This window comes from Nerophis ophidion, linkage group LG05 (genome assembly GCF_033978795.1).
Source record: "Nerophis ophidion isolate RoL-2023_Sa linkage group LG05, RoL_Noph_v1.0, whole genome shotgun sequence".
In the NCBI taxonomy this organism is placed as follows: Eukaryota; Metazoa; Chordata; class Actinopteri; order Syngnathiformes; family Syngnathidae; genus Nerophis; species Nerophis ophidion.
In genome coordinates, this window is record NC_084615.1 from 2,573,079 (window position 1) to 2,598,686 (window position 25,608).

The 25,608-nt window shown below is 39.6% G+C and overlaps 1 protein-coding gene across 1 annotated transcript in view; it reads right to left on the reverse strand.

Moving 5' to 3' along the window:
- Nucleotides 1-2,025: 2,025 nt before the first annotated feature.
- Nucleotides 2,026-25,608, reverse strand: part of hspa4b (heat shock protein 4b) — a 33,074-nt gene continuing 9,491 nt past the window's right edge. The window contains exons 4-19 of the mRNA XM_061899704.1: nt 24,260-24,382; nt 22,891-22,990; nt 18,041-18,174; nt 17,698-17,942; nt 17,528-17,604; nt 17,289-17,440; nt 17,057-17,163; nt 16,836-16,969; nt 11,305-11,489; nt 11,119-11,214; nt 8,489-8,644; nt 8,279-8,404; nt 8,088-8,195; nt 4,147-4,266; nt 3,056-3,217; nt 2,026-2,551 (exon numbers count right to left, since the gene is read on the reverse strand). Coding sequence (XP_061755688.1) covers nt 2,348-2,551; nt 3,056-3,217; nt 4,147-4,266; nt 8,088-8,195; nt 8,279-8,404; nt 8,489-8,644; nt 11,119-11,214; nt 11,305-11,489; nt 16,836-16,969; nt 17,057-17,163; nt 17,289-17,440; nt 17,528-17,604; nt 17,698-17,942; nt 18,041-18,174; nt 22,891-22,990; nt 24,260-24,382 — 2,229 coding nt within the window. The 3' untranslated portion in view covers nt 2,026-2,347. The remainder of the gene's footprint in view (nt 2,552-3,055; nt 3,218-4,146; nt 4,267-8,087; nt 8,196-8,278; nt 8,405-8,488; nt 8,645-11,118; nt 11,215-11,304; nt 11,490-16,835; nt 16,970-17,056; nt 17,164-17,288; nt 17,441-17,527; nt 17,605-17,697; nt 17,943-18,040; nt 18,175-22,890; nt 22,991-24,259; nt 24,383-25,608) is intronic.

A 25,608-nucleotide genomic window follows, 5' to 3' on the forward strand; every position in this document is an offset into this window, starting at 1 on the left:
TCTCGTGGCCACGAGAAACTATCTCGTGGCCACGAGAAACTATCTCGTGGCCACGAGAAACTATCTCGTGCGCACGAGAAACTTTTTATTCCCAAAAAAAAAAAAAAAGAAGTTTTTATTTTTTTTATAGAAAGTTTCTCGTGGCCACGAGAAACTTTCTCGTGGCCACGAGATAGTTTCTCGTGCGCACGAGATACATGTCTAAAAAAAAAAAAATCCCCATGTCCCTTTAGGGGCTCCGTAGCCTTTAAATCAATGTTCAAGTAATTATTATTTTTTTTATAGTAAAGAATAATAAATACATTTGAATAAATTCTTCATTTTAGCTTCTGTTTTTTACACAAAGAATATTTGTGAAAAATGTCTTCAAACCTACGATTAAAATTCAAAAAATTATTCTGGCAAATCTAGAAAATCTGTAGAATCAAATTTAAACCTTATTTCAAAGTCTTCTGAATTTTAAAAATGTTGTTCTGGAAAATCTAGAAGAAATTGTTAGAAATATAGCTTTGTCCAATTTGTTATATATTTTAACAAAGTGCAGATTGGATTTTAACCTATTTAAAACATGTCATCAAAAATATATATTTGTGAGAAATCATTAAGATGATCAGTGTTTCCACAAAGATAAATATCATTAATTATTAACAATAACATAGTTAAAAGGTAAATTGAGTAAATTGGCTATTTCTGGCAATGTATTGAAGTGTGTATCAAACTGGGAGCCCTTGGCATGAATCAGTAACCAAGAAGTAGCTCTTGCTTTCACAAAGGTTGCTGACCCCTGCATTAAGTGATACTGTACGACCATGCTTTGACAATAGCATCGCTATTTTGAATTTGACCTCGCCTTAAAAACGTAACTCAAGAGCTTTAACAATTTAGGGGGGAAAAAAAAAATCACAAATAATACATTTTATGTAAATAAAAAGTATATATAAAAAAGGAATAAAAATGGCGACACAATTATTAACACAAAATGACACTACCCTACATATTCTCTGTGTCCACATAAATTACTTCCGAAAAGTCAATCCAAAAAAATGTATAAATACAAATAAGTCCAGTTGTAATAAGTTGATGCTGTATGTGCAAAATGAAGTCTCCCAAACGTCCTTATTCTTTATTTAAGTAACGTTCAAAAGACTGTTTGTTCGCCAACGACACGTCTCTACTAGAAATGTACATTAACGTCAATTAAATAGTTCCATCCATCCATTTCCTACCACTAGTCTCTTCGGGGATTGCTGGAGCCTATCTCAGCTGGATACACCCTGGACAAGTCGCCACCTCACCACAGGGCTAACAGGTTGACAACATTCACACAATTAAATAGTTAAATATGTAAAATAGAAAGGCTAACTAGTGTGATATAAAGTTCATTAGGACGTCATTTCCAAAGTATCGTGAATGTCCAAAAATATTTTTGATAAGTTGTACTTATTACAGTTGTGCCTCGTCACATCGCAGTTCAAACATTGTTATTAAAGAGCACATTCCAAGTCTAACTTAATACCACAAAGCATCGTGTTCTGTATCGGAGGCACCGATTGGCTCAGCCTAAAGCAGCAATTATAATAATAATAATTCGGACTAAAAGGTGTTATTTTAAGCTTTGAATGAGCTCATACTGTTGAAAAGCGCATTTATAACGTAACAAGGTTTTGAACCGAGGATGTCGTTGTGGCTTGTGCAGCCCTTTGAGACACTTGTGATTTAGGGCTATATATATATAAACGATTGATTGATAAATTAATATATAGTCATGCCCAGAACCAACAGCGATAAACAGCATTATTATTTTGTGTCCAGCTGTTAGGGTTGCATCATTGTCTCATGTTTTAGACACATTTTGTTTGGTTTGTCATACTCAGAAACTTGCTCAAAATGCAAGGATGCCATTTTTGTTAGAGCGGGTTTTGACATACAGCTCTCAATATGTTATCGGACTGTGAAAGTGTGTATAATGAAAATATTCAAATAAATATTAGGCTGTGTGAGTTGTTGGGTTCCTTACAGTTCAAGTGATTTTCCATACCTTTATTAAAACCATATTGTGACAGAGACCAGAACACGTACAGAGAGCACACAACAGAAATAAATACCATTATGTGTATGGCGCTCATTGTCAAACAGGCTTATTGCAGCTGGATTCGGAATTATGTCGTCAGGAACAGAAAAAAAGAGAGAGATGGATGCCATGGCGTTCAGACAGAGCCACCACCCGGAGCTGGGATTAGTGTGCTAAAAACTCTGCCTGTTGACGTAAGTGCATTTCCTAAAACGCTCCGACCTGCACTGATACACTCAAGACTGCAACTCATTCTCAAAACAGCAAGCTCCTAACTTAGTCAAGGTCCATCTGCGGCTTATTTCCTGTTTCTGAGGTGGCGTTTCCCGTTTTGTCGCTCGTGCCTTTTTCTGCACCTTCTTCCGGAGCCTTCTCCTGCCCGTTCACTGGCCCGTTCTGCTCTGCTGGGGTTTCCTCTTTCGGCAATTCCACTTTGGGTTTGGGCTTTGTCACGATGGGGTTACAGGCAGAGAATAGTTCCTAGAAAAGTTCACAGAAAACATAAAATAATGCAACAGAATGAACTCAAGTTGAGTTTCCCAAATACGAATTAGTAAAGTGAAGTGAATTATATTTATATAGCGCTTTTCTCTAGTGACTCAAAGTGAAACCCAATATCTAAGTTACATTTAAACCAGCATTGTTGCATTTCTTTTCACAGTTTATGAACTTACATTCATATTTTGTTGAAGTATTATTCAATAAATATATTTATAAAGGATTTTTGAATTGTTATTTTTAGAATATTTAAAAAAAATCTCACGTACCCCCATTTGAGAACCACTGAGCTACTGCACCATATTAGACACATTTAACATAGAAACTGGCTTTAGTAAACAAGTGGAGGATTACATTAAATTTTGCACTTACAGAAAAAGACCATGCCATTTCTGATTTGTTTCTTTCTAACCCAGGTTTTATGATGTGGTTTGTCCAAAAAAAAACTTTAAAAAGAACCTGCGGCAGGCTTTGTGTGTTTCTCACCTTGGTTTTTGTTTGAATTTCTTGCACTTTGATGGAGGGATCCATGGTCAAGCTCTGTTTGTTTTGCTGGTTCATAGCACTGTTCATCCACATCATGGCTTCAGAGGCTAGTTTATCCACTTTGGAGACGTCTGCCTCGTCTAGATGGTCATACTGTTCCTCCTAGGCCACACGTTGAATACACATTTATTTTGTAGTAGAGTCCAATTTCCAAAGTTACTCAAAGCAAAATAAGCAGTCAAAGGGACTTGTCCAACAAAATAGTAGCAGGCAAATAAGACCGGACATTCTTGAACATGTTTTAGATTTGTGACAGTACTATGAAGATAAATGTACCATAAAAATAATAAAGTTGTATACTTGAAAATGTACAGATTTTGAAGTAAGCTCACAGTATTTCTAATTAAAATAAAGTGTTACCTCAACTTAACAGTGCCCTGACATAAGAGACGTCTCTCAGCTAATAGTAATACTTTTAGTTACAAGCAAAGATTTGAGTTATAAACTTCCCTGCCATTACTTAGCGTAGCAAATGTCAGTGAAACCTGGAAGATCTGCCCAAAACATCTGCTCTCACTCACTAGCATGAACTTATAGCTGGAAATGGACATAAATGTTTGTCAAAACACAGGGAGGAAGAAAGTGAGTGTAAAGGACAGTGCTGAGAAGAAGAAGTGGATGATATGCATTGAATTAAAAATCTGTGGAAATAATGAACAGCCGACATTTATCCATGAAAATATTTCAAAGCTGGTGATGGTGTGTTTAACATACATTATTATTACATTACTTCATAAAACTACTGTAGTGAGTAGTACATTCTGTTGTATTGTTTTTATACAATATTTCTTATATCAATGTTTTCCCCTTTAAAAGTTATGTTACATGTTAAAAGTGTGCAAGGATCAGTCAAATTGATTTCAACTCATTTCAATGGGATATATTAATTTGAGTTAAGTGTTCCATCACAGAAGCAATGAAGCGTGTAAGTTGAGGTACTAATAATGTACATGCCAAATATTAAATTGTGTACACTGTTTTGCGTAGTGAAATTCTGGCCTGCAGTGCAAATGAATACAGATGGAGCTTACCTTCATTTTGTACGCTTCAACAAATTTCATGTACTGCTGGATTTGTTTCCCCAACTCCTCAAATGTTTTAGGTCTCTCCTCAGCCTCATTGTACCGATCCTGGATGGGCTGGCCGAGTTTCTGTGGAGTGCGAAAAGTTTAAAACCATTTAAAGGGAACTTTTTGGGGGGACATTTTTCCCATCAATCATGATCCCTTTATTAAAGCAAGAATATATATTTTTTTCTTTTTTTATGAATTATAATTTGTATTAAACCTGCGAATAGTGTTGAAAGGGTTCTCGCCCACCCCTTGCACCATGTGGGGTTTACGCAAGTCGGCGAGCACACGTTACACATTAGGGCTGTGAATCTTTGGCTGTCCCACGATTCGATTCAATATCGATTCTTGGGGTCACGATTCCATTCAAAATCGATTTTTTTTTCAACTCAACACGATTCTCGATTCAAAAACCATTTTTTCCCCGATTCAAAGAGGATTCTCTATTCATTCAATACATAGATTTCAGCAGGATCTACCCCAGTCTGCTGACATGCTAGCAGAGTAGTAGATTTTTGTAAAAAAGCTTTTATAATTGTAAAGGACAATGTTTTATCAACTGATTGCAATAATGTAAATTTGTTTTAACTATTAAACAAACCAAAAATATGACTTATTTTATCTTTGTGAAAACATTGGACACAGTGTGTTGTCCAGCTTATGAGATGCCATGCAAGTGAAAGCCACTGTGACACTATTGTTCTTTTTTTTTATTAGTTATAAATGTCTAATGATAATGTCAATGAGGGATTTTTAATCACTGCTATGTTGAAATTATAACTAATATTGATACAGTTGTTGATAATATTCATTTTTGTTTCACTACTTTTGTTTTGTTCTGTGTGGTGTTTGTGTCTCCTCTCAATTGTTCTGTTTATTGCAGTTCTGAGTGTTGCTGGCTCAGGTTTGGTTTTGGAATTGGATTGCATTGTTGTGGTATTGCTGTATATTGTTTTGTTGGATTGAGTAATTAAATTAAAAAAATAAAAAATAAAAATTAAATCGATATTCTAAAAATGAGAATCGATTCTGAATCGCACAAGGTGAGAATAGCGATTCAAATAGATTTTTTCCCACACCCCTATTACACATGCAGTCACATTCTTCCCAATGCCCAACCCACCATCAAAATTTCAGGAAGATCGGATATTGTGGAAGGAAGTTATGACTGTTATAATTCTCCACCAGAAGGAGCGTTACTGGCGACACAGCAGTCATCCAGTAGCATCCCACTGAAGGACCGACCCAACACCAGAAACTTCAGAAAGCTTGAAGCAAACGGAAGGAAGTTATGACTTATTTTCCACTACAAGGAGGCAATATTGGTGTTGATATACAGTATAGTCATTTATAGTCATGATCAGACCACACAGAAAAGTCTCATAACATTTTGGAGAGAGATCTGATCTAAAGTACAGTAATTAGCTTTATTGGTTGATTGAGCAGTTTTTGCAGTCAGGCTCTGTCCACTACGACTAGGTACTGACCGATCCAACACTTCAGGATGTCATCATTATTTGTACCAATTCTAATCAAGATTTGAGTTTGTGGAGCCAAGTAAAAACTTTTGAAAGTTTTGTGGCAAACCATCAGAACAAAGTTCGATGCCATGCACACCATATAAAGTAAGCACAATTTCTTCGCAATATATGAGTTGCGACTTGTCCAGGGTGTACTACGCCTTCCGCCCGATTGTAGCTGAGATAGGCACCAGCGCCCCCTGCGACCCCAAAGGGAATAAGCGTTAGAAAATGGATGGATGGATGGATATCATCGTCCATCTGTCTCACATCTGTCATTTTAACCGCGACTCATTTGGTCAGAGCCTGTAGGAGTTCATTAAAGTACAATCCCTATTTTTTTGTATAGAAATGGCTCATGGATGGCTGACTTCCTGTTTGTTTTAAAGTTCTTGAGACTTTTATATGCACCCTGCAATTAGAGTTCTGTGATTTTCGTGACAATAGAAGAGTCTGGTGGCATTCTTTTTTCTTATTTTTAAAGGAGAACCTGAGAGTCATTTTTAAAATGTTGCGTTCGAAAGTTACAAAATAAAATTTTACGCAGGACCGAGCGCGCTTGCAAAAAATCTGTGTGTTTTCATGCATTTTAAGGGCCTCAAAAATGCGATCGAGAAATACAATGCACAGAGGGCCCTTTGCTGCTCGGGCCCTAAATATATGGCATTTGGAGTCATCCATTGCGCCTACAAAGCCCTCTAAAAAAAACGACCAAAAACCGCCAACAATACACCATTGTGACCAGAACATTAACCCAGTTTTAGCCATATTGTCGTTAAAAACGCTAACACAGAGAACTTCTTTTGGCGGCATTGTGATCACAGAGCAGTAACTAGCTTATGCTGCTACTGACATACTAACCCGATGAGCCACTGCATTGTTAATTAATGTAAATGTTAATTCTGGATTATAAATCATGCTTCTTACTTGTATAGTAGAAGGTTGGTAAACTTTTAAAATATAACTTAGAGATGGTCAAAAAAACAAAAAGATGCTTGTTTGCGGTCACCTAATTTTTAAAAATGTGGATGAATATGATTAATTACTCCTCAAAACGGGAAGATATGAATATCCTATCAGTTGGCCTTCCAGTGAGAGAAGACATTGTACAGGAAGTGTTTTTTTATTATCTTTGTAGTTTGTATATTTTGTTTAGCACTTAGCAATAGTGCCGCATGATGCTAAGTGTTTCACTAAAGCTACATCTGTTTAGCACACAAAATATTGTAAAACCTGTAGCTCATCCCCCGTATATTCAGGCAAAAAATATAAGGTTGTGGATCATCAGTTGTCCCAAAGTACCGTATTTTTCGGAATATATGGCACACTTAAAATGTTTTCATTTTCTCAAACATGAACTGCACGTTCCGACGTGGTGCGCCTAAAGTATGGTTTATTTCTTCTGGCTGTGCTTACCGACTCCAAAGCACACGTCACACATAAGAGATACATGTGGATTGCAAGTTGACGCCTGTTCAATAAAAGACGCTGCAAAGCAAGCCCAAAAGCTTTGATGTTTCATCAAGAATGTAGAACATTACAAACGGCGCTCAAAAATCCGTCAAAATGTATGACTTTGGTAAGCTACAAAGCAGCACCACTTAATGGATTGCCAGCGCATTACAGCTACCGTAGTCAGGCGTACCATGCTTCAACATACGGGTATTATTATGATGTGAGTATAAGGGCACTTTTTAGGAAACATATCTGGCATTTTGTTTCGCAATATATGCAAAACCAACTTTTCTAACCTAATGGTACCTGCTGATGTGTATTTAGGATCCCAATAAATCCCGAAAATGCGCGCAGGTCCGCCATTGTAGTCCGCGCCGACACTGTAGTTAAACTCCGAAAGTGCTTTGTTTTTCTCTATCTTCTTGTTGTTGGGCAGTCATCCTCCGCTGTTGCCATTTTTAATATAAAGTAGCGTACAGTTATACCTTGTATCTGGCACTACAATCCCAATGGAAGATCTAAACACAACCGGTACAACAAAGATGACGGAGGGGGGAAAACACTGTCAAAATGAGGCCACTTAAATAAGACCGCTTACAAAACGGTGCATCCTGAAAAGACGGTCAGAAAGCGGCTTGAAGATGGTCTGTAAAACAATCTATGGGATGTGGACCACAAGGAAGCGTTTTAAATGTAGAAAAAAAACACAAGACACCGTTAACGCGCCTTATAATCCGGTGCGCCTTATGTATGAATATAAACCTGAATAGGCCCGCTTATCAGCATTGAGTCTTATAATTTGTGTGCCTTATGGTACGAAAAATACAGTAGTCGTGGTTGGCTATCATGAAGTCTGTTATGATTAAAAGTAGCTGTTATTAATGGAAATAGTGAACGCATTATAGTATTCATTTAATCACTAATTACCTTCAATTCTGCCAGCCTGTCTATGTACACCTGCTTGGGTTGATCCTCTCCATCCTCATACAGCCAGGTCTCTGTATCCTCCAGTTTTAATGACAAAGCATCTCTTTCCTGAAAAACCAAAGGTATCATCACATTAGTAAGGCCAAGCCTCATATTTGCTCCCCTAACGTTGGTCCCACGTGTCAACTCACAGCTTCTCCAACAAATTTTTCCAGCATGCCGTGCAGTTTGTCCCTCATCTCGTACACGTACTCTTCGACGTAATTCTTGGCGTCGTTCCTCTCCTTCTCCAGCTTGTCCTGCATGATCATCTTACCCTGTGAAGGGATGAAGATAATGTCAGGACAAAGTGACAAGTGGACAGTTTTGGTCATGTGTAAAGCCCGGAGAATTGTCAGTACCTCATTTTCAACAAATAGATTGAGCATGTCATCTGCCAGCTGCCACTGTGGACTGTTTTCAATGGGAAGCTCCAGGACTTTTGTTTTGACTTTGGGCTTTTTGGCTTGTGGTGGCTGGTCATTCTTCTTCCCGCTTTTGGCCTCCTCTGTGGAAGTCTAAGAATAAAAAATAGGTAAGGCTATATTCAAATCTAACAATAAAAAGTGAAAACAGCACAAATCTGGTTTTGGGCATTGTAATCATTTATAGGAAAGATTCTCTTCAAAAAGGCACAAAATAGGGCTGCACGATTATTTGAAATCGCATCAAGGTTTTATTTAGTGCGGTAAATAACCGCAAGAGGCTGAGTTTTTTTTCAATCACCAACATTTGAGTGACAGACATGTTCAGCACTCACAATTGTTGAGCCTCGCGTTTGTTCGTTTCTCGCTTTAAACAAGAAGAAAGACGTCTTTGTGCATCTTAGCACCGGAGTGTGTTTTTTTAACTGAACAGTGACCACTCTTTTTACTTATTGTGCCTCTGCCGGTACACTCAACAGTACAAAGAGAGAGCCTGTGAGAAGTGCCAAAAAGAAACACACATTAGGAGGAAAAAAATAAGATTGCAACGCCAAATGTCTCATTTTGGAATATTTCAGTTTTAAATTGGATGGGCAATATCAGCCCATCAACACGGACGAACGAGCAATAATGCAGTCATCACGTGATAAACAAAAGACAACGTCTGACCAAATTTTTCCAAAGAGGAAAAAAGAATGCACTTTATGGTTTTCAGTACCTATTTAGGTTAAGTTTTTGTTCATAGAAATGAATCCATTTTATTTTTTGTTTATTTAAACAAAAAATAATTACCTTCCAATTACAGTACAATAGTAAACAATTCAAGTAAACAATTATTCAGTAATGAGAAATAAAAGTTTATATTCTTTTAAATGGTTACTTGCATTGATTAAATTAAATATAAACACTGTATAGTTTTTATCAATTATGTATTTATTACTTAAAGAGCATGGTGTAGTCAAAAGCTCTCAGCCAAGCATTTAATTATTGGATATTGTTCCAATGTGTGGCACCTTAACAAGAACATGTTGATTATTTAGGAAAAAATATTTACCTTCCAATTACAGTACAATAGTAAAAAATTCTAGTAACAAACAATTATTCAGTAATGACAAATAAAAGTTTATATCCTTTGAAATGGTTACTTGCGTTGATTACATTACATTATAAAAACTGTATAGTTTTGATCGACTATGTATATATTAGTTAAAAAGCTTGGTGTAGTCAAAAGCTCTCAGCCAAGTATTTAATTATTGGATATTGTTACAATGTGTGGCAGCTTGACAAAAATATGTTAACAGTCTCAAAGTAAAATTTCTGCCTTCATTTATTTTCTCAGTTGTGTGCATTTTCATGTTTAAAATATTAAAACTGCAAATTGAATTGCAATCTTGGGGAGGAAAATTGCAAGTATTTTTTTTCTCAAAATCATGCAGCCATAGCACAAAAAAATTCCTATATAAGTTAATATATGCCACACTATCTAAAAAAAAAAAAAACACATCTTAGTGGTATAAGTAGGGTTGAGTCTTGTTTGAATTTGGACGATTCCTGGTCTGAATCTGGTGGGTTACGATTGACTTCTATTCTTTTGAGAAACAGGGTTAAAACATTGCCTTTCTCACAGACCTATTTTCAATTGGTATATTAGTATAAATCCTTTGAACTTGAATATAAATGTCATGAAGTTTTCTCTCAAGAATGCCATTTCTCAAAACCTTCACTTTACTTTGTAAAAACCTCCACTTTACTTTGTAAAAACCTCAATAAAAAACATTTGCACACAACCTGTTTTGCGTTAGATATAAAGATGTTCCAATCAGGGTTTTATGCTACTGGTTCCAATCATTCATTAGTAAAATTGACAAATACCGATCACATGTATTACCACTAATTTTTCCAATGTATTTATGCTGACTTCTATTGCCTGTGTAACACTATCAACACAATATTTAAACAATTCTTAGTTTCCTTTATTACATACAATTGTTTGATCAAAACAATGTCAATGGTACACCGTAACTTAAAAGCAAAAACTACTGTCGATTTGCAGATCGATCCACCTTCTTCTCACGCATACACCCAGCAGAGGCAGTAAACAGCAACACATCAGCCCAACAGTTGTCATATTATCCTTGCCCTAGACTTTTATTAATCTACCTATGGATTTCCTGTTAATATCTGCTTACTTTTTGCTATAATGCGCTTCCTCCAACACGTCTTAAACTTTGCTAAGCACTTATTTACTGTGTTGCTCAAGCTAGTTGAGTGGCTACCTTAGCTATTAGCATGTCTGCTCCTGCTTTATCTTTGTTTGTTTGTAGTGTAACGCGTTTAAAGGGGCGTGAATCTTTTTTCATTTTTTTAACAGTATGCCAAATGGCTGTATTAAAATGAGCTGCAGGGCGAAACCAAAACTTTGGAAACCCTGATTTAAGTCTATATAGAACTTCCTCACAATTGGGTGGTTTTTAAAACAATAAATTACCTTCTGACATTGTGAACATACCATCTTCATTAATTATTTAAACTAGTAACATTATGTTCTATGCAAGAGCACAATTTACCTCCATCTCCTCATTCTCTCGAGGGGTCTTCTCCTCTTGTTCTTTTTGACCATCCCCCTCATCCTGCTGCTCCTCCTGGTCAGTCTGCATCTTGTTCTACCAAGACAGGTTTTTTGTCACTCCTGCACTCATATAGTTTGTGTTCGGAAGAACTATCTATAATGCAAAAAAAAAAAAAGTTTATACCTCTCCATCTTTGTCATTGACTTGCTCCGTCTCCATTGGTTCCTCAGTCTCGTCAGCTTTGAGCACCTCCACCAGAGAAGCGCCAGACACACTAAAGATTCCGTGGATGTTCACTCGAACCTTAACTTTCACTTTGGAGCTCTCGCCAGACGCCTGCGGGACCACTTTTTGGATGGAGAACTGGCCTGTTGGTTCGATAATAGACAAAGAATGAAGAACGTACAAAGGACAGTTGATCGTAGTGTTAAAAATAGAATGTTTCAAATAATTTCACTTAAATCTATTTGGGATAGGAACATATTTCCTTAATCTGTATTATTTGACACCCTGTGATACGTATTTTAGATGAACATTGTGTTTAAACATACATTCTGCAGCTACTCTGCACTGATCTTTGACCCTTCCCAATCAAATAAGACACCTTGAGTATACTGTACTCGGACATATGATTACGGTCTTTCAATGTGTAACTGAACAAGAATCATTAACTAACTATAGTGATAATTACTCTTAAAAGGGGCTTTTTGCAACATACTCCCATACATTTTTCAAGGCCAAAAATATCAACATTGGTAGTTCAACAAAACTCACAATTACTAAGTTTATGTAATAATTTTTCTAGATCCAAACCAAAACAATGGGTGTTTACGGCTGTCACGCACCCTGTCTCATCCACACAAACAGAAAGGGAGCCTGTGCACACATACAAAAGAAGTCTACAATTTGCAATAATGTTATGATAGAATATATCAATTCAATGACAGCTAACACTCCATCCATCCATCTTCTTCCGCTTATCCGAGGTCGGGTCGCGGGGGAAGCAGTCTAAGCAGGGAAGCCCAGACTTCCCTTTCCCCAGCCACTTCGTCTAGGTCTTCCCGGGGGATCCCGAGGCCTTCCCAGGCCAGCCGGGAGACATAGTCTTCCCAACGTGTCCTGGGTCTTTCCCGTGGCCTCCTACCGGTTGGACGTGCCCTAAACACCTCCTCAGGGAGGCGTTCGGGTGGCATCCTGACCAGATGCCTGAACCACCTCATCTGGCTCCTCTCGATGTGAAGGAGCTGCGGCTTTACTTTGGCAGAGCTTCTCACCCTATCTCTAAGGGAGAGCCCCGCCACACGGCGGAGGAAACTCATTTGGGCCGCTTGTACCCGTGATCTTGTCCTTTCGGTCATGACCCAAAGCTCATGACCATAGGTGAGGATGGGAACGTAGATCGACCGGTAAATGGAGAGCTTTGCCTTCCGGCTCAACTCCTCCTTCACCACAACGGATCGGTATAACGTCCGCATTACTGAAGACGCCGCACCGATCCGCCTGTCGATCTCACGATCCACTCTTCCCTCACTCGTGAACAAGACTCCTAGGTACTTGAACTCCTCCACTTGGGGCAGGGTCTCCTCCCCAACCCGGAGATGGCATTCCACCCTTTTCTGGGCGAGAACCATGGACTCTAACACTCTAACATGGACAGCTAACACTATCTAAATCACTATCAACAACACCAAAAGATAATGCACGTTCATGTGTTACAAATGTACATCCTAGAAAACGTAAGAGGGCGGGATCCATCCATCCATTTTCTATGACTTGTCCCTTTTGGGGTTGCGGGGGGTGCTGGAGCCTATCTCAGCTGCATTCGGGCAGAAGGCGGTTGTACACTCGGGACAAGATGCCACCTCATTGCAAATATTAATGCTCAAAATACATGGGGAAGTTAGCACCCTCTAGGCATCTGTGAAAATGTTGCAAAGAGCCTCTTTAAGTATGATCAGTTTGTTGAATGATATTCAAGGCATAGTGGGTTTAATTTGCATCTTGACAAGATCTACGCAGCAGTTTAAATGTTTTCAATTATTCTATCATAGCGGTCATACAGTACATAAATCAATCTGCACTAATATTTAAGAAGGGATTTGGATGTTGTAGTTCAGTGTGTACTGTGCTCAGGGTCAGTGGTCTTTACAAGGCTTGCGGACTCCAAAACAAGTCCCCACCGTGGCGGTTTTTATGCCAGCCATCTCCCACACAGGATCTACGCAGCAGTTTACCCCTTCGGGGTCGCGGGGGGGCGCTGGAGCCTATCTAAGCTACAATCGGCCGGAAGGCAGGGTACACCCTGGACAAGTCGCCACCTCATCACAGGGCCAACACAGATAGACAGACAGCATTCATACAGTACATAAATCCATCTGCACTAATATTTAAGAAATTATTTGTATGTTGTAGTTCAGTGTCTACTGTGCTCAGAGTCAGTAGTCTTTACGCAGCTTGCTGTCTCCAAAACAAGTCCCCATTGTGGTGGTTTTTATGCCAGCCGTCTCCCATCCCTGATAAGATCATCCCCATACACGGTCTTGCACCCTATACAAAAAGAATGCGTGCGCGCGCACAAGCGCTCATCCTGGCAAAAATATACCATGTCTCTGTTGAGACCAACGCTGTTCCACCTACATGTGACCAGTGTTAGAGGAACTGCACATTTTTTTAAATAATTTTGTGCACCACTGAAAATCTGTATGAGAAATGCATTTCAACTTGTAAATAAAAGTCAGCTAACAATGGAGTCAATGGAAGCTCCTCTATTGTTCCCATAAAACCCACCAAACAAAGTATCCAAAAAGCATCATTACACCATTCACATTTCGTGACATGAATATTTAGCAAGTAATAGCATTATTGTTATAAACGCAATCGCTAAGAAACTACTTTTAGCGGCGCATTGGTCACAGAGAGGTAACTAGCTTATGCTGCTTTATTGACATCATCAGGCACTGATGTATCGCTTGTTAGTTGGTGGAAACAAGTTCTCAATTATATTTCATGCCTCTCAAATGGATAGTGAAAGATTGTTGCCATAAACCGAGAAGTTGGTCAACTTTGACATCCAACTCAGCCCTGGAGATGGCTGAGTTGAACACAGGGTTTGAAAAATAGTGTTAATATTTGCAGATGTGTCATCACGATGTTTTGCAAAGAACATTTGCACAGAGAAACCTCTTAAGTCGAAAACTAGTTACAGCACAGATTTACTACATGAGGCAGCTGCGTGCATCTTCGAGTTCCACAGCTACACAGATTAAAAATGAAGTGGCTTTTTAGTTGACTTTTTACACGTTGTTTCCCAAGTGACAGTGCGCCAAGGGAAACAATCACCAGAACAAGTGCAAATGAACATAAAAGGTTTCAAGAGGAAAATTGCCCACCACTTTAACCCGCGCATTTATTTCCCAGTTGCTTGACTGTTTAAAGATAAAGATTAGCAATGCTCATGAATGCTAGAGGGGTCACCAATTGTTACATGAAGTTGCATAAGGATATGAGAAAATGGGATATTATCCTTACAGCCTGGGACAATATTATTAAGAAGGTAGAAACACCTAACCTGACTCTCGCCAGACCCTTGTAGTTCGCTGAGCTCCACACAAGGATCTGGGACTTCTCAATAGATATATTTCAGAAGGTGGGGCTTTGTAAAAAAACAATTGTAAGTGATTGGATAAACCACTTGCCCTTTATCTTGAATGACGTGTTACTTCAACCACTCACCTAGAAATCAACCAGTGACGCTGGGGAGACCAAAACGGAACAGCCGACGTATTGTATAATCGACAGAGCAAAAAGTTAGAGAACTTCTACTGAAACAACGCAGCAATGTCAGTAGACGATCAATGTCGTTTGTGTAAAGAAAATTTGCAAATAAAAGGCTTAATCGGGAACCGCACAATCAATGTCAGTACATGACTCCTGGCTGCGTGAAACCATTGTTGTTTGAATAAAACAGTCGCTTCGGTCCCTACGTCACATCTATGAAATCCCGCCTGGCGATCCTGATTGGTTCATTATTCTTTGCTATCTTGAAGGAGTTAGCATTGCCCTCGATCCCAGATCCTTGTGTCGACCTCAGCGAACTACAAGGATCTGGCGAGAGTCAGGTTAGGAAAAACCTGCAAGATAACCAAATAATAAAGTGTAGAATAAGTGCATGTAACTGAAGGTCTCAGCCCTTGGGAGGATTGAGATCACTTATTACAATATTTCCTATGTTCTGAGTAACCTACAGCGTGAGTGACTTAAAAATTATTTAAGATATAAGATATAACTTACAATAAAACTTGACATATTACGGTCAAGGAACAGAATGTGTTTGTAACCAAGGGACCAACTGCTCAGTTAATAGTTTTATGAACTTTGGAACAGAGTGCATCCATTTCCAGCAACACCTAAAAAATGCTACTTTGCTGAAAATAAATCATGTTTGCTTGTTCTATAGTTTAGGGGTGCAATGATACGTCAAAAATCGTCAACTTTTGTCGACAAAAATCGTCAATCCATCCCTTTCGGAAACTAACATTCGTTAGTCAGCGCAAACAGTGACCGGCAGTGACAGGCAGAGGAAAATATGCACTACGAATGTATACATGGAGAGTATGGGAACATTTCACCCTTAACAGGTCAAAGACATGAATAACTTTCAAAGTTTGAAAAGTAGACCCTGCTCTGCGTTGCAGTACCATTAAATAAAGAGGTTTTTACTTAGCTCACAAACAACAAAGAAAGTTATGTGAAAAATACTTTTGAACAATTGTTTGTCAATTTCCACCAGCTAAAGTTTGTCAATATCAATTCAAGTACTTTATTTAATAATAACAGATTAGAATTATACAGTGCTTTTCTTGACACACGAAGCGTTTCATTCACTCCACATTCACAAATATGGTGGTAAGCAACATTTGTAGCCCAAGCTGCCCTGTGGTGGAGTGCCGGAAGTATTGCTGCCAAGTCGCACCAACTGCCCCTTCGACCACGACTAAATATTACTTCACATTCATACACCAGCGTGAGGGGCACTGGGGGCAATGCGGGTACAGTGTCTTGCCCAGGGACACAATGGCCCTGATTCGGGTGCCGGAACTTGTATTCAAACCTCAAACCCTATTTATATTTATTCATATGAGGCTAGAAACTTCAGGTGTGAAGCAGCACACACACAAATAGCAACTCAGCGCAAACATCATCCATCCATTTTCTACTGCTTGTCCCTCTGTATCCGGACGAAAGGCAGGGTACACCCATAAAACAATAAATACACAATCTATTAAATAGTGAAAAGGCCAATAATGAATTAGTAATACAATTATACAATGAGTATTAAAAATAGCTAAAAATGACAGGCATTAATCAATAATATACATGTGTGCAGCTTTTAACATTACAGGAAGGCAACTTTTCTATTTGAAGAAGCTTCATAGATTCGGCATTATTGCTGCTGTTTTTTCCATCTTTGTTTACATGAAAATCTTGTTTAAAATTTACAAAAGTTTAGTAGTCATTTTTATTTTTGTAGCAGCCTAATGATCGGCACTCTTTAGGTATAAATAAATATTTCTGAATGAATTATCTATCTTTATTGTTTGTTAGCACATGCCTAAAAATATCTCAAGCGACTGAATAGGTTAATTATCTATAAGATACTCGACTTCTTGAACATGAAAATTGATGTTGGTTGCAGCCCTACTGTAGTTACTTACCGATGGTGGGATCAGGGTAGGGCAGCATATTAGGGCTGTTGTAGTAGGCCTCCAAAGAGAAAGGCTCCTTGCGGTAGAACGTCAACGCTTTGGAAAATGGTGCCACATGGTTCATGGGAAACACCTCACAATCACTACAACACAAAAGCGAGTGAGTGAAATCCATCATACTAAGGAGTAGAGATCATTAAGAAGATGGAAGCGGTCATCGTTTCTTTTACCTTACACCCTCCTCGGCAGCAGAATGCCACTTCAAAGAGATGGGATACGGAACCACGTCTGTGATGGAGAATTCACGCACTTTGAAGGCCGGTGACAGGATTGCACACTGTTGCGATGCAGACAAACGTAACACTTTCACATTATTACAGTCAACAGATGCTCACTTTTGCTGTGCCAAAAGCAGCAACACAATAATACAGCAGCAGACGACAGGAAGGAAGTGTGACATACCTGCAAAGCACATCCTCTGGCCACTGCTTCGTCAGCATTCAGCGTGGTGCTTAATTCCTTGCCAAAGAATTTGCTGAGTCGCTCTTTGACGGACGGGATCCTGGAAGCCCCACCCACAATCTCTACCGCATAGATGTCTTCCTTTTTTAGTTCTAAAGGGGACACACATTTAAAGATTAAATGATTGCAATTAACTGGTGTCACGAACAAACAGCATGAATGCGAAGTGTGATGCTTACTGGATTGTTCCAGAAGCCTCTGCAACGGAGGTTCCACTCGGTCCAAAATGTCTGCGCTCATCTCTTCAAAGCGACCCCTTGTAAAAGAAAGGAGGCGACATCAGAACAATACCTCCCATGGGAGATAAAACTGACCTAATGAAGTCCAACCAAATTTACGTTGTGCTGACCTGTTGAGCTTTCCTGTTACGTCGATATCATCCATGAAGCACTCAATGTTAAGCGGCAGGTCAGACGAGTTGGCACTCATGAGCTTTTTCAGTTTCTCACACTCTTGGTAAAGCCTAACCAGAGCCCGGGGCTTGGACCTCACATCCAGCTTGTACTTATTGCCAAATTCCTCACAGAAATAGCGGACTATTACCTCATCAAAGTCCTTGCCTCCCAACTCAGCATCACAGGCTGTGGCAAGAACCTGGGAGGAGAGACATGGAAGGAAAGCGAACAAATAGTCGAAATACAGGGTTTCACAACTTGAATAAAGAAACAGCAAACGTCTCGACCATTCCCAACCTTGAGTTTGCCCTTGTTGAAGGCACACACTGATGTCTGGTACCCAGAATGGCCCAGGTCCACAAACACCACAATCCTGGCCTTCTCCTCGGGAGCAGGTAGATCCTGCTTATAGATGCCATATGCCAACGCCACTGCAAGGGACAGTCATTACATATAACAGAAAAGAGCAATCACCAGTTCAATCTCTTGTGTATTGGTAGTAAACATGCTATGGCAAGAAAAGCATGGGTGTGACTAATGAAATCAAGTCTGGCTGAGTTCCAACAGTCTCGCCTCTTTGCTTGTAATATTTTGTTTGTGTACAAAATGCAGCATATTTCATTTGTTCAATCTTTTGAGCTGGCAGGTCAAAAATATAATCACTATTTCATATAAAAAATAAAAACTTAGATTTATATCGCGCTTTTCTAAACACTCAAAGCGCTCACAGAGAAGTGGGACTCATTAGTAGCCGCAGCTGCCCTGGGGTAGACTGACGGAAGCGTGACTGCCAGTTTGCGCCTACGGCCCCTCCGACCACCACCTATCATTCATTCATCATTCATTCACCAGTGTGAGCGGCACCGGGGGCAAAGGGTGAAGTGTCCTGCCCAAGGACACAACGGCAGCGATTTTTTTGGGGGATGTCAATAACCCTCAGGTTTCTGGCCGGCCGCTCTACCCACTATGCCAGGGGTCGGGTACCTTTTTGGCTAGGAGAGCCATACAAGCCAAATATTTGAAAAACTATTTCTGTGAGAGCCATATAATATTTTTTTTAAGACTGAATACAACTAAATGAGTGCATTTTTAAGTAAGACCAACATTTTTAGAGTATATTAAGTCTGTTATTCTTTTTAATAACATTGTTATTCTGAAGCTATCCATCCATCCATCCATCCATTTTCTGCCGCTTATTCCCCTTGGGGTCGCTGGTGCCTATCTCAGATACAATCGGGCGGAAGGCGGGGTACACCATGGACAAGTCGCCACCTCATCGCAGGGCCAACACAGACAACATTCACACTCACATTCACACTAGGGCCAATTTAGTGTTGCCAATCAACTTATCCCCAGGTGCATGTCTTTGGAAGTGGGAGGAAGCCGGAGTACCCGGAGGGAACCCACGCATTCACGGAGAGGACATGCAAACTCCACACAGAAAGATCCCGAGCCCGGGATTGAACCCACGACTACTCAGGACCTTCGTATTGTGAGGCAGATGCACTAACCCCTCTTCCACCGTGAAGCCCTGAACCTAACTAGCAATAAATAAAATACTTCTTACCATTAATGCGAGTTCTTGTACAAGTGCTGTAGAAAGCGGATGGGTGGATTAAAATGCATGAGAATGTTTTATATGTTGAACGTTATTTTTGACACTGTGATTACCAGCGGAATTTTTCATTACTTACCGTGTTAAGCAATGTCTGCTAAGATTTATCTGAGCCAGATGCAGTCATCAAAAGAGCCACATCTGGCTCTAGAGCCATAGGTTCCCTACCAATGCACTACGCCATGCCGCCCCTCAAATATAAGAGAGAGAGGCATGTTGACCCCTTTGTCGCAGTTGCTTTTAATAAGTCTTGTAATTGATAAGTAGTAAGGAAGGTTGAGACGACAAGATTTGGTTTCCTAGCAACAGCAAGCATCAAGAGAATTCCTTAAAAAAAGGAGGTCATTGATGTTCTCAGAAATAAAAGGAGTACAGCACATGCGACTAAAATAAAAGGAGTATGGATACAGGACACACAACGTGCGTGTGTGTGTGCGTGTATGAAGTCTAAGTATCTGTGTTGCCTTTGCTTAGTATAGAAATATTGCTTTTTTTTAATTTAGGCAAAAACCAAAGTTACCAGACTGGTTGCTCGAAGGTAAACCATATTTATTGCAATATAAAATGTATTGCAACAAAATGATCTGCCTGCTTGGTGAGCAATAAAATAGCTTATAGTGTTTATTATTTTTTAAATGGCTGGACCAAGGACCCATTTTGGTTCCGACCCTTAAAACTATGGAGTTCAGCACCCTTGCCTAGTATAATGGACCTCAATAATCGCCTCCTGAACTGTGATTGTTTTTTTTTTATTTCAGAATGAGTTTTTTTAAAAGATGTTTTAGGCCATTGTTAGGTCAGGTTTTTTGCTTTACTCGCTGCACGTATGTCAGCAGCTAAGAAGGCCTTTTGTAACATGTATTGAAAAGGTCTTATCTTTTTTTTTTAATACCAAATAATATATTGTGAAAATCAGTTTGAATCAAAAATCAATTCTGACTCAAATCATCATCCAAGGAATCAGAATCAAATCATGTGTTTGTTGTGAGATTCCCATCCCTAGTTGGGGTTTTGACATTGCCAAAACCAAAACTAACTATCACTTGCACGCCTACTTGTGACCTTGCCCAGAGACATATGGAGAATGGATGATACAGGATTTGTAAAACCTGCGGCGGGTTTGTGGACATGATTTTTCTCATTTTGTGCATAATTTTATTTGGATTCTTGGGTTTTCATATGACATTGTAGAAGGATGCACGATTTTTTGGGCATAAAATCCACACCGCCTCCTGCGAAAACGATATATATCACAATAAATTATTTGGCATATAAAAGAAAATAATGCATTTCAAAACGGGTTACAAAGACTCCTAGTTTGGCTGCTAACGTTACGTTTTTTCAACTTAAACAAGTTGAAAAACTTATTCAGGTGTTACCATTTCGTGGTCAATTGTACGGAATATGTACTGTACTTTGCAATCTTCTAATAAATGAAAGTCTCAATCAATCAGACGTATGCAATAACATATTGTGTCATTTCCGGTTCTATTATTTTCACAAAAATATTATTAATCTACCTGTTCATTTATTGTTGATATGGTTACTTTCTGTTGTACCATGGTTCTATCTACGTTTCTGTTCAAATATAAGGGCTTGTTTTTCTTTTGTTTGATACCTTACATTAGTTTTGGACGATATTACAAATGTGGGCGTCAATCCAATACCAAGTAGTTGGGGCAATATTGTTCATACCAATGCTGATACTTAAAATGTTTAAGATTATTGAATGATTACATTTTGGCTCACAATTATGATCAAGACAAAAACACAGGATGGTGGTATAACAATATCAATTACATATTTAAACTAATTGGTATTGTTATACCAATTACATATTTAAACTAGGGCTTCACGGTGTCAGAGGGGTTAGTGCGTCTGCCTCACAATACGAAGTTCCTGCAGTCCTGGGTTCAAATCCAGGCTCAGGATCTTTCTGTGTGGAGTTTGCATGTTCTCCCCGTGAATGTGTGGGTTCCCTCCGGGTACTCCGGCCTCCTCCCACTTCCAAAGATATGCACCTGGGGATAGGTTGATTGGCAACACTAAATTGGCCCTATCTGTGTTGGCCCTGCGATGAGGAAGCGACTTGTCCAGGGTGTACCCCGCCTTCCCGCCGATTGTAGCTGAGATAGGCGCCAGCGCCCCCCCGCGACCCCAAAAGGGAATAAGCGGTAAAAAATGGATGGATGGATGGATATTTAAACTATTTTTTACACCTGGCTTTGATCTAATTAATTTGGGTTTTGGCCTTAAGGCCCTACTGTGTGCAGGGACTGAGTTAGTAAACAACCGCAAAGACGACTACCGTATTTCCTTGAATTGCCGCCGGGGCGCTAATTAATTTAAAACCTCTTCTCACTCCTGCGCTTACCAAACGCATGCGGTAAAAGTAAGCATGCGCTAATTATTTTAAAACCTCTTCTCACTCTGGCACTTACCAAAGGCATGCAGTAAAAATTTGAGTGTGATGTAAGCTTGGACCTTAAATCCTACTGAAAAGCTCTTAATCTTCTTCCCTTTATGCGATTTCAAATTACCGGTATTGAAATCAGCCTCCTCCATTTTGAAAATGATGACAGGGGAAGTGTCACTCGTGACGTCACAAGTTTGACCAGGCAGTAATACTAAGCATGCGCTAATTATTTTGCGAAGAGAGTTTGACCCGGCAGTAATTCGAGGCAGGCGCATACTATATGCCCTGTGGCAATTCAAGGAAAAACGGTATATATGTTTTGATAATAAAAAATGTGGATCAAACCACTGTAGTTTCGACCAAATAATGATAATAAAATACTTGGTATCGTCGCTTTCAATATTTGTATCAATCCGCCCACCTTTACTTACGTTCAAGAGCTCTAGCTTGGTGTTAACACCAGGGATGATGTTTGTAAGAAACGTTAATTTTCCGCTATAGAGGCGAGGATTACGGATTTAGAAGTGACTTTGCACTGTGGAGAGACATTAGCCGTTAAGCAAGGATTCTACAGAGACGTGTTCCTTTCCTTGTCGTCGTCAAATTTGCGGGACATAGCAAGAATGTGTTACCTGTCTGCATGATAACGATAAAGATCTTGAAATCTCTACCCTGTGAATAATCTATATCGTCTATATATATATATATATATATATATTGCGCAACCCTACATCATAGCTATAGGGTCCAGTGGTGTTAGCCTGCTACATAGTTACAACCAGACAGAGGAAAGTTACACTCTTCTCCTGTAAAAGGTCATTCAGTGATGCTCTGTAGATGCCACATTTGCATTAAATGTGAACTGAACCGCTCAACAGTTCACTTGAATACCTGAAGAGGTTCCAGGTCGAGGAGCAGATGACCGCCTTCACATTTGATGTAATCAACAAAACGAACATAGGAGTTTCTTTTAACAAACAAAACTTAACGAGTAACAACTCTATGTCTTATATTTGGCAAATGCTAAACCAGACATGCGCCGTGGTGGATACTGTTTGGGAAACCTGTTCTTACAAGCGCACTTCCTTGGTCACAATACAAAAACACTGTACACACCTGCAGTTGTCTCATTCATGAGCCTCAGGCAGTTGAGTCCTGCAATCTGTGCAGCATCTACTACTGATCTTCTCTCAGAGTCCGTGAAGTAGCAGGGCACCTAATGAGACAACAGGAAATATTGTAGCCTTTTAAGTTTAGGGCCTTTTATCCAACCTAAAAGGGGAACCGCAATTTTTATGGAATTTTGCCTCATTATGAAAGACATGACAGCCTTTTTTAATGCTTCTAAATATTAAATAAACGTAAATAAAAGTCCCCTTACAGCGGAGCCAATGGGAGCTCTACTACTCCACCCATAAAATACGATAACCATTCAAAAAGCGCCACCAATACTCAGTTTACATTTTGTGACTTGAATATTAACCAAGTATTAGTGATATTGTTATTAAAAACGCTAACGCAGACAAACTATTTTGAACGGCGCCGTGATCACTTCCGGATGTACCTATGTTTTACATTGAGTGTTCTGCTGCTTCCTTGCTTCCCTGATCCCTGTAGGTTTATTGTAGATCATAAATCATGCCTCTCATCTGAAAAATAGATGGCTGAAAATATAATACGAGAAGTTGGGACACTGACAGCCGTTTTGAACCTGGAACTGGCAAAGGCGACAAAAAGTGCTTGTCTGTCCCCCTCCACCCTGTTTTTTTGTAAGGATTATGAGACATTTTTCCATTTAAATGGCAATACATGAACATCCTAGCAGGACCTTATACAGTAGGTGATGTATTATCTTTGTTGTTTTTCATAAAGTCTGCAGTGAGTGGAAATCAGTGGAAAAAATAAAAGCCAACGTGAAGCGTTTTTTAAATTAATGCGCCGTGTATGCTTAAAATGATCAAAATACGTAAATATAAATCTGTATTATATATGTGCTTGTTACTACATTACATATATACTTACATCTTGTATGTAAAACTTAATGGAGGTGGAGGCTCCATTGTAAGCAGACTTTTGATCGTATTTTTTTAGTATTTAGAATGCATAATAAATATCCAACTATCGTCATGTCTTTTATAATGATAGTGAAAGATAGGCAAAATTACCCAAAAAGTGCAGTTCCCCTTTAAGAGAAGTTCAATTTCTAGAAAAAAAAAAAGGTGCTGAAAAATAACCAAATAGGTGTGTCAATGGGACATGAGTGAAGTTGGGTTCAAGCTTTCCAATTATTTCATTAAACATTCCCAAAGTAATAAAAACAGAACACAGCAGATACAATCTCGGTGTTGATTGAAGCTATCTTAGCATGCCTGTTTGGAATGTCTAGCCTTGTTCTCCAGTTCTAAAGCTAATGATTACCCATCTATCCATGCGAGCACACATACTGTATTAAAGAAATACAAACACACTGTATAGTGATACTTACAGAGACGACACAGTCAGCTACGGGCTTCTTCAGTGCACTTTCTGCAGTCTCCTTCAGCTTGGTGAGAAGCATGGCGGTAACTTGTTCAATGCTGAACAGCTTCTCCTCCTCCATGTACATAACCTTTAGAGACAGCCCATTAACAGCCATTAGTGTGACCGTGCCTTTAAAATAAATAAGGGCACGTACAAGTACACAGCAAATCTTCAGCCAGACAAATTAAAGTCTCCATTATACAAACGTCAACCTTTGCATTGTAATGATCGTTTTTTTTGGAAATATGTACCGGTACATTGATGAAAAGAGATCCTGGCAGTGTGTCTGGAGATTTAAATATTACATGAAGTTATATGGACGAGGCTGCCTCTCTAGAGTTACTGCTGGGTGGCAATTTGCACTGGATCATCCTACAGAACATTTAAAACAGCAGAACCTCTATACATACTTAAATGAGGTCTTACAATTTCAAAGTGACAAGCTGAAGTAAACAGGCTACAGCAACACACTAGATACACAAATTACATTACAAAAAACATTGTAACGGACAAAAATGACAGGACTTAAGTGGTGCCTTGAAGAACGCCAAAGTTGTTAGGCCTCAACCTACGTTCAATAAGTCAATTAACCAACGATGAATGACAATTCAATTGGAGAAGGCATTCGACCGTGTCCCTCGGGAACTCCTGTGGGGAGTGCTCAGAGAGTATGGGGTATCGGACTGTCTTATTGTGGCGGTCCGTTCCCTGTACGATCAGTGCCAGAGCTTGGTTCGCATTGCCGGCAGTAAGTCGAACACATTTCCAGTGAGGGTTGGACTCCGCCAAGGCTGTCCTTTGTCACCGATTCTGTTCATAACTTTTATGGACAGAATTTCTAGGCGCAGTCAAGGCGTTGAGGGGTTCCGGTTTGGTAACCGCAGGATTAGGTCTCTGCTTTTTGCAGATGATGTGGTCCTGATGGCTTCATCTGACCGGGATCTTCAGCTCTCGCTGGATCGGTTCGCAGCCGAGTGTGAAGCGACCGGAATGAGAATCAGCACCTCCAAGTCCGAGTCCATGGTTCTCGCCCGGAAAAGGGTGGAGTGCCATCTCCGGGTTGGGGAGGAGACCCTGCCCCAAGTGGAGGAGTTCAAGTACCTAGGAGTCTTGTTCACGAGTGAGGGAAGAGTGGATCGTGAGATCGACAGGCGGATCGGTGCGGCGTCTTCAGTAATGCGGACGTTGTACCGATCCGTTGTGGTGAAGAAGGAGCTGAGCCGGAAGGCAAAGCTCTCAATTTACCGGTCGATCTACGTTCCCATCCTCACCTATGGTCATGAGCTTTGGGTCATGACCGAAAGGATAAGATCA